The sequence below is a fragment of the Trachymyrmex septentrionalis genome, unplaced genomic scaffold, assembly GCF_001594115.1.
Source record: "Trachymyrmex septentrionalis isolate Tsep2-gDNA-1 unplaced genomic scaffold, Tsep1.0 scaffold21, whole genome shotgun sequence".
Lineage (NCBI taxonomy): Eukaryota > Metazoa > Arthropoda > Insecta > Hymenoptera > Formicidae > Trachymyrmex > Trachymyrmex septentrionalis.
Window position 1 is genome coordinate 935,075 of NW_017305288.1, and position 9,479 is coordinate 944,553.

General features: G+C 36.8%; 1 protein-coding gene across 4 annotated transcripts in view; it reads left to right on the forward strand.

The window, feature by feature from the left end:
* Positions 1–8,940, forward strand: part of LOC108748031 (adenylate cyclase type 2-like) — an 18,146-nt gene extending 9,206 nt beyond the window's left edge. The window contains exons 3-20 of one of the 4 annotated variants that reach the window (XM_018485987.1): positions 205–425; positions 1,313–1,469; positions 1,597–1,746; positions 2,491–2,615; positions 2,688–2,935; positions 3,341–3,698; positions 4,035–4,316; positions 4,478–4,654; positions 4,733–4,913; positions 5,008–5,091; positions 5,250–5,351; positions 5,464–5,607; positions 5,747–5,842; positions 5,924–6,047; positions 6,188–6,397; positions 6,497–6,677; positions 6,837–6,972; positions 7,044–7,211. In XM_018485987.1, coding sequence (XP_018341489.1) covers positions 205–425; positions 1,313–1,469; positions 1,597–1,746; positions 2,491–2,615; positions 2,688–2,935; positions 3,341–3,698; positions 4,035–4,316; positions 4,478–4,654; positions 4,733–4,913; positions 5,008–5,091; positions 5,250–5,351; positions 5,464–5,607; positions 5,747–5,842; positions 5,924–6,047; positions 6,188–6,397; positions 6,497–6,677; positions 6,837–6,972; positions 7,044–7,211 — 3,144 coding nt within the window. Of the gene's footprint in view, positions 1–204; positions 426–1,312; positions 1,470–1,596; positions 1,747–2,490; positions 2,936–3,340; positions 3,699–4,029; positions 4,317–4,477; positions 4,655–4,732; positions 4,914–5,007; positions 5,092–5,249; positions 5,352–5,463; positions 5,608–5,746; positions 5,843–5,923; positions 6,048–6,187; positions 6,398–6,496; positions 6,678–6,836; positions 6,973–7,043 lie in introns of all 4 variants that reach the window. The other 3 variants (XM_018485983.1, XM_018485984.1, XM_018485988.1) reach the window with 3 other exon arrangements.
* Positions 8,941–9,479: the final 539 nt, after the last annotated feature.

Genomic DNA, 9,479 nt, shown 5'->3' on the forward strand with positions numbered 1-9,479 from the left:
TTTTTTTTAAATTAAATTTCCACTTAAAACGTAATAGAAAAAATTATTTACTTAACCTTGGAAACTTAAGTACTTGGAGATTAAAAAATCACTTCCTACTGCAGTAATTCCTTAATGAATGGCGTTACTTAGAGATAAGGCAAGTTTGAAAAATGTGTAAGTAATGTTGAGGGACATAAGCTGGAGTTTTCTTCTCCGATTTAGGTCGGCATGAGGGAATGCTTGTTGGAAATCGTAGTCTATTGCATCGTGGGCGCTCTGATGTGCCCTATGATCGCCTTATCATTCCGGTCGAGGCACATCGCCAAAAACACCTATTTGCCGATCATGCTGTCTTGGATGATCATTGTGCTTTTGGTCGTTTGTGATCTGACCATACCTTTATTTTACGTTTTCACTTACGCCGAGGATATTCCACCGATAAGGTATCGATAACTTGACCTGCGACAGGAATAATCGTGCGAGGTTGCATTTGATTATCATCACTATTTTAGTATCAGTCGCGGTGACTTCCTTGCGGCGGCCGTTTATTTAGTGGTTTATCGAAATTATTCCGCGATAACTGCATGACACAAATCGCGTAAATATTTATTTTCTGATAAAGGCGCGTGCTTTCGTCCTCGCCCGCGCAACACAAAAATAGCAATTGTCCAGAACAGCAACTGATATTATTGATATTGTGATTTCTATCTGGTCTATATACGCGTAGCAATAATAATTTAAGAACAGGCACAATTTTCAAACGGAATGCTTCTTAAGATTACGCGATGTATCCTTTAAGCGATTATGACATATCTTAGAAGATTAGGAAACTGAAAAGTCAACAATTGTACAGCAATTATAATTTAATGAGAATCAAATTTTATATATACAGTTATAGATATTTTCAAACTGTTATGTTGTATTTCGAATATAAAGAAAATATGCTCGAGAAGCGATTTCGAAAAAAATTGATCTAATTATTTGGTTTTCAGTATACTTAATTCGGTATATTTAATTCAGTTAATAATGTAAAAGGCCTTCCTAGCGGAATAAAATCAGTCGACATAGAAGAATCGAAAATATCCTTGATGCGCGATATACGGGCGCATACATTTTATATTCTCCACCGATCGTTTAACGTGCGTGCCACGGTTGCATTTTTTTTTCTCTCGTTAAATCTGAGATCCGTTATACACGTAAAGACGATTACGTTCCGTATACTTTGACCATTTTCGTCGCAATAAGGCATGCATCCGCGAATATCCCGTGTGCCACGTGCGTACTACATACACGCGCTTTTTCTTTAGCAGCAGCATTTCTTTCTTTTCAGACCGGCATACGCGACGCACTCGCTTCTCGCATGCTACGTGTTCCTGCCGATCACAAAGAATTCGCACGCTCTCGTGCTCGGCCTTACGGCCAGCATGTGTTACTTGGCGACCCTGTCAATAATCACCTACAACAACACGTCCGATTACATTACCAAGGTAAACCCTACGCCGGCGATACGCGACGTAATCGCGCTGATGCAAACCGCAGTGCGATTGCTCGAGTAAACCAGCAGCTAAGAATGGAAAATGCTTTTCTTTCTTTTGTTCACTCCCCAATGCGCAGATCGTCAGCGATGCGATATACTTCATGTGCGTGAACGCTCTGGGACTCTACTTCAGGTTCATGAACGAGGTCGTCATCAGACGCTCCTTCCTGGACCGCCGGAAATGCGTCGAGTCGACGCTCAGGCTCAATTACGAGAAGGATCAAGAAGTAGGTTTAAAACGGACGTAATTGAATTATTGCGACACACATCTCGTCACATTTGTCAGATTAAAAATGAGATATTGAACAATTTCGAGATGATTTTCATTAACGGAAAGCGTCTGTTAAATCTCTTTTTCCTTTGTTCTTTCTTCCTGTTCTATTTGAGTAATTCTCCTTTGACAAATGAGTAGCATTCCGTACGAGGAGAATGTAAAAACAAATTCACAATGCTGAGCACGTAAACATGCGATAAACACAATTGAGTTCTTGTTGTCCTTTGCACTTCATTCTCTAGATCGATCATCTACTATTCATCATCTTACCAGGTATATTTCTACCTCCGCGAATAATATAAAATTGAAAACTGCAAAAAGATATTATAAAAGTAATCATAGATCTGATCTAATGATAGAGTCCAAAAATCGGAATTTGCGAACATTGCAAACATTCAAACTAAATATAAAATTATAGAAACTTAATCATCAGCAATGTGAAATTTTCACGCCTTGTTCGCAAGGTTTGGGTTCTTCGGACTTAAGTACAGATTTTTTTTATTGTTCTGCACTGTATAAAAATCTATAAAAATTCTCACACATACTTGCCGAAAGCTTTAACGATGAATTTTTACTGCCATACAGAAGTTGGATTGTATTTTTTACAAACTTAAATTTATCTACCAGAGTTCACAATAAAAAAATCGACTGATTGATCGAACGTATCTGAAACTGGAAATAATTTCAACAATTTTAGGAGCAACTGACACGAAGTATATTGCCACAGCACATAGTGGCGAAAATAAAAAAGGACTTTCGGGATATTTTCAAATTCATAGAGGAGCACAAAAAGAGTCCTCCGCCAAAAGACAGACCATATTGGTACGAAGTTTCCACAGCAAGTACTATGCTCTCTTTCGATTCGATTGTTATACTCCAACTATTCTCTTTCAGCGATTTATGCGTGGAGACGCACGATAACGTGAGTATTCTGTACGCGGACGTAGTGAACTTCTCCGGGTTGACTGTAACGCTGCCGATACGGAAACTCGTGGAGACGTTGAACGATCTATTCGGCAGTTTCGACGAAGCATCCGAGAGGCACAATGTACTGAGAATCAAATTTTTGGGCGACTGTTATTACTGCGTGAGCGGCGTGCCCACGCCGAACTCTCAGCATGCCAAGAGCTGCGTCGATCTTGGTAAAATGGCAGAGTGTCTATTTATCCATTGCAATCATTCGACAGAATGTAATTCAATTAGTAAAGGTCGAGCGGATATTTAGAAAATGTTATTTTGTACATTTTACATTTGTAAAATAATGTTTCCAAATTCAAAAATAGGCAAAGTTTGTAATTCGTGGATCTAATTTTATTACAAAAATCTAGATTGACGCACACAAATCGCGCACAACGTTATTCTAATATAATTCATTAATTCAGAGATATCAGACAGACATTCATTTATTAGAAGTTTAAAAATCTTAAGATTGATGTTCAATTGTACGAAAATCTTTCTAAATGTTTTTTCTGTATGATTAAATATTGCTTCATAAAATAATATACACACACACACACATATATATATATATATATGTATATATATAGGCCTCGATATGATAAAAATAATCAACGAAGTGAGGACGCGAGTCTATCGCGAGAGCGGGGTGGACGTGAATATGAGAATTGGCGTGCACTCAGGCAACATAATATCCGGAATCCTGGGCACGAACAAATGGCAATACGACGTTTGGTCGCGCGACGTGGTGATAGCGAACAAAATGGAACAGACTGGGAAACCTGGCAAGGTTCACGTTACTCAGCAAACGCTGGATCTCGTGAACGCGAGCGACTATAACTACATCCCCGTCGAAAGATTGGATGACGAGGTCCTTCGAAAATATGAAATCCGTAGCTACCTCATCACGCCGTCTTTGCCAGAAACACCGATACTGTCACCGACGCGGTGCGTGTTTCCCAGTGGCGTGGGGAAATCACAAATTTATACTTAATATTGTATAATTTTTAAAAATTCTAGAAAAGAATGTAAATTTTCTCGATCCTTCTGAAAAATGTTCCAATTTGTATTAAAAAAATTGGAAATTCTAAAAAATTATATTTTAAAAATCTGAGAAAAATTTTTAACGCAATAATTTCTATAATTTATGTTTCTCTATGGCTTTTATATACTCAATATCACGAACGAATACTCCTACGCCACTGATTTCTCATACTACGCTCTTGAGCGAATTCCCAGTCGAGTGTTTTGCATCGTTGACAGACGAACTTTGTTGCAGAACAGCGAGAACAGTTTGAACACCATTAGTCCGGATACGCCGACACTGTCATATTCTATGTCTAACAAGCACTACGTCAAGTTCAACAATGGGCGTAGCAACACCATCATCAGCACCAACTCCAGAACAAGATTGATGGTAAACAATCAGGCGGACGTTTTTGCGAGCACTTACAGACGGAGGACGCACTTCATGGATTCTTGTCTACGAGATTATCATCTGATGTTGAAAGCAGCGGACGCCGAGATGGAGAACGCAATTAACCAGATGCCTCTTAGTAAATGGGAGTAAGGACTTTTTGCATCTAGTCTGTCTGAAAATCCAATCGTTGAGTTCTCAGAAACTCGTTCAATTTTTACAATTTTGGGCGAAGCATTACATTTCGATGGAAAAATATTTGGAAGAGTGAGAGAGTAAAGATTCTAGAATTAAATTACGTTTTTTCTAGACAATGGAGCAACTGGAAACACATTAATCCACTCTTCCTGACATTTCGGCAATGGAGTTGGGAGATTCCATTCCTGCGTGAACCAGACCCTGTTTTCAAGTTTTACATCGGTTGCTCTGCTTTCGTGCTCATCTTCATGGGATTTATGTATCTTGTACCCACGTTTATGCAGCTCCAGTACGTATATCAAAAGTACCTGTCCGGTAATCGTAGATTGTCGATTGAATAATTTAATAAAAATCGATAAATTTTTAGATGGCATCTGCGCACACTTGTCGGTTATTTTTCGGTATTGATGTTCCTGTTCGCTTTAATGCCCCTCACATGGATGCACTTCATATGGAATCGCTGTAAGGACCCGCATGATGAGCACGAAGGACACGTTCCGCATCCACGAAACAAACTGCTCTATTTTTTTTATCAAACAAGTGTAAAGGTAGATAGTTAACGTTGTTATAATACTTAACGCTTATTACACGTATACATTCAATTATATCAGCTTTCTTTTTCATGTTATTATTTTCACGTAGGTTGTATGGAGTGCCCTTCTGAGGACGATCTTGTACCTGGTGATTACGATAATGCTAGCAGCATGCGCCATGCTTGATATGATTGTAAGGTTTCTCTTTAAAAAAATTAAGTGTTTTCTTAAGAAATTAATTCTTTCCTTTTCTGTCTATTATTTCATATACATTTACGAAATCAGCTTTGGAAGTTATCTATTAGCTGTGTAAATCGAATTTCTTTCTTTTGCAATTAAAACTCTTTTTAGTTTGAATGTAAAAACCACCATGAGGACAACTTATTGGACGCTAATGTAACGTCTAGCGTGTCGGAGGTCTCCTCCAAGTTTGACTGCATAGTTACACCTTGGGTAAGATTATTTAGTAGGTACACGGTGTCTTCATTCACGTGAAATTTCCCATCTTGACAATCCCTTTCTCAATGTTCCCGCACGTCATTGATTTCTTTTTTTTTTTTTCCAGCAAATGACAGAAACCTGTTCGTTGGCGATTCTCACGAGTTTTCTTTTCCTAAGAGTTCACTATATCTTGAAATTCGTGATAAGCATCTGCGTGGTAGCCTTTTACGCGTGGAACGTTTGGGTGCATCGATCTAATATATTTGAGGTGTTACATACATATTTCTCTAAAGAAATGTTTCTCCTGTTACAAAATTGATAAAAAAATGCATATTGCCTTCAAATATCTGACATACATTTACAAAATTGTTTGTTAATAATAAATGACAGATAGTAATGCCTTTTAGTTGAGCGACACGTGGAATCCTAACATGGAGCCGAGACTGGCGCATATATTATCCGTTTTATTTCTCACGTTCTCTTTGCATCTCATCGACCGTCAGGTAAGTCCTGAAATATCGCATTCACGCGAAATCTTTTTGGTATTGTTCATCAACAAGTTAATTTTACGAACATTTATTTAGGCAGAATATTTAAGCAGGCTGGATTATCAGTGGAAACGTCAGTTAACGAAGGAACAAGACGAAGCGTTTCATACGAGGAATGCCAATAAACTTTTACTCCGTAATATTTTACCGGAACATGTCGGTGCGTTGGTCTCTGCAAATATTTTACGAGTTCTTACGAGAGAATTCTCCGATCGATATATTGATTTAAAAAACACTTAGTAATCGAGACGATTATATTACTGTCCGAGACTGATCGCGTGACTGGTTTTGTATTTTTAGCGGAGTTTTATTTAAACATGAACCGAACTGAAGAGAACGAGCCTTATCACGAGGCTCATAACAATGTTGCCGTGATGTTTGCCTCTCTGACAGAGCTGTCGATTCTCGAAAGTAACATTCTCAGCGACCTGAACGAAATTATTTGTGAATTCGACAAGTTACTCTTCGAACCTAGCTTCATGTGTCGCATAGAGAAAATAAAGGTCGCCGGTGAGAATATTACGAATATTTATGATGAATAAATTAATACCGACACAAACTGGAATCTAAAATAATAATTTGAGTTCGTTTGATACTGTTTTCATTTAGGAACAACATACATGGCAGCTTGCGGATTGGAAGCGCACCGACGCGGTTCAATGCACAGCACCGAGAGCGATGAGAATTGCAGCGACAATGTGGTCAAGGTAATGGCGCAATTCGCCGTACAAATGATGTCCGTGCTCGATAAGATGAACGCGAGGTCGTTCACTACATCGAAACCTCACAAGTAAGTAGATTCCAAGTAAAAGTCGGTAGGCAAAATTATAAGAAGCTTCGACGAAACGTGTGTGTTTGAGATAAAGTTCGAGAATGTCGTAAATAACTTAAACGGACGAATGTTGCTCCAAGAATAATATAAAAAACAAAATACGACTTTTCTTTTTAGATTAAGAATCGGTATTTCTCACGGAGAGGTGACGGCCGGCGTCGTGGGGGCTCAAAAGCCGTTGTATGATATTTGGGGCGATGCCGTAAACATGGCGTCCAGGATGGATACTACTGGACTGCCAGGAAAAATACAAGTAAATGTTAACATTTTATTTAATATTAATGCATTTTTGCAGTAAAATTATTTATATTACCGTTCGCTTAGGTGACAGCGGATACGGCTGCCGTCTTGGAGCAACAAGGTGTCAAGTGTCATTTACGTGGCGAAACGTACGTCAAGCCGAAAGGAGAGGTCACGACGTACTTTGTAGGTATCGACGAAAAGGGAATGTTGGAAAGAGTAGACGCGAGGGAAGAGAGTACCAGTTTGTGACAAACGATGAATGACAACTTGAAGTAACTTTAGCGATTGAGCTCTCCCGATTGATAAATCTTCTAAAGCGTGCAGGGTGTAGTTGAATAGTCGCTTTTAAGTAAAAATGATAAGAAACTATGATTGAAGATTAAAAATATCAGAATTTTTCATTCTTTGAGATGCACCTCTATCCATATCTGATCAAGTTTGATATATGAAGTATTATTGTGTTCAGGAGGAAACATTTCTGTAAAACTTGTGGCATGTAATGTCCAGTAATAATTATTAGAAAAGACTCATTTGTGATCTATAATATCGTAAATATATTAATATTTAGTAGTAAATAAAGATAGATTTGTAGATAAAATAAAGATATTGTAGGAATGCAGAAGCGACGTACGTTAGCTACACCCTGTCATGTTTGAGTGAGTACGAGAAAGCGGAGAAACCAAAGAAAGTGAGAGAGACCAAAGATTGCGGGGCACGAGATGACATGAAATGGTAATAAAATAACATAAGGAGATATATCTCAAATGATTTAGGTTGTACGCGAAAACGCGCGATAATAGCGTTGTTACTCCCGCGAATCGATTGTTATCGCCGAGTAACACTTCTAATCAAAATGAAAGAGACTATATATATATTCCGTGTACGCGCAATTAAAACTACGACAAAGTTTTTGTTAGAGTATCATGTTCGAAAGATATATACAGAGAAAGATATCCGCATCGAGCTATTTTACGTGATGTATAATTGTAATTAATTGCTATTATTGGATCGACTCGATTTCCATGTAGCACGCGATTCTAGGATATTCCGATTTGCTCAGAACATTGAGAAGAATATTTTAAGACATCCAATGTCACACTAACAACTTTAAGGACGTAGCTAACTAAGAATATTTCTGACAGCTGTATCTCCGTATAGAAATCCAAAGATATACAATATATTTAAATGTAAAGTATAAAATGACGCGAAGAGAGTTTATCCTAATATAAAATACTATAAATACCTTTAAGAAATATTCTAAAAACATCCGCGTGTATCCTAAAGATACCCCCACATGTACAGTCGTTAATTTAACGACTAAGTAATTACACAATAATGTTAATCTTATCGCAAGTACCTACATATTAAATTATAAATCAAATCTGAACGTCCGAAGATTCTTAAGGATATGTCCGCTGGATATTCTTGGGACTATATTTTGCTATATGTCGAAAGAGTGATATTGGAAAATCGTGCTCGTTGAATTGATCTGTTTGGTTAAAAATAGAATGATGATACAATTGAAAAACAGGATTCCCAAATAGCAAAGCAATGCTTGCAAAGCGCTAAAAAAAAAAATGATTATATCCTCTTTTTCAGCGCTTTGTTAACGCTTTGTAGGCGTTGTGTGCTACTTGAGTTTAATGTCTGTTTCTTTAATATGTATCTACCGGCCACATAAACGACATGTTGCGATAAAATATTGTAAGATGAAAAAAGTATTTTTTTTTTACTTCGCGATTAAAGGAAGCGAAAGAAATTGCGACGAGCTTGAAATCAATTCAAGAATACTAGTTGTCAATTCATGAGCGCGCATCACAAAACTAATAACGCACGTCTATTTTTTTTCTTGCGTTTGCGTATTTTCCTGAATGTTGCGACTCATTACTTTACGATTGCGATTGCGTGTCGTAAGATATAAAGATTATGAGGAGGAAATGCATTACGACATATTTATTTTTATATCAAATGCAGTAACGACGGATCGTTTAATTGTTTATTTGTAAATATCTTTTGTATATATTTTTTAAATATTAGAAATAATTCACTAATGTGATTGTCCAACGATTTGAATAAAATATTTATTACCATGTATTTTTTCACTTAACTTTTATTCATATATGCACGATCCACTTATCCTGCCTGTCCTTTAAAAATGTATTGTTTGATACAATATACGGGATATTTAATAAAATAAAGTTTGTTTAAAATTAAATAATTAAATTTGGAATAACATCTTATTATTTATTTGTATAATTCATCAAATATATTGATATATTACATTTCTCATTAATAGCTCTAAAATTTTGAGAAACAAAGAAATGACTCCAAACAAAATTGAAATAATTTCTATCGTTACAGTCTCGTTGACAATACGTTTTTTGCACATTAAAAATATAAATATTAATATAAAATAGAATTTAAACTAGCGCTTAATTATCGCTCACTAAAAACAACCCGAGGAAAAGTGTTCCACATATAACTGTTTCTGTATATAATCATATAAATTATATAAAA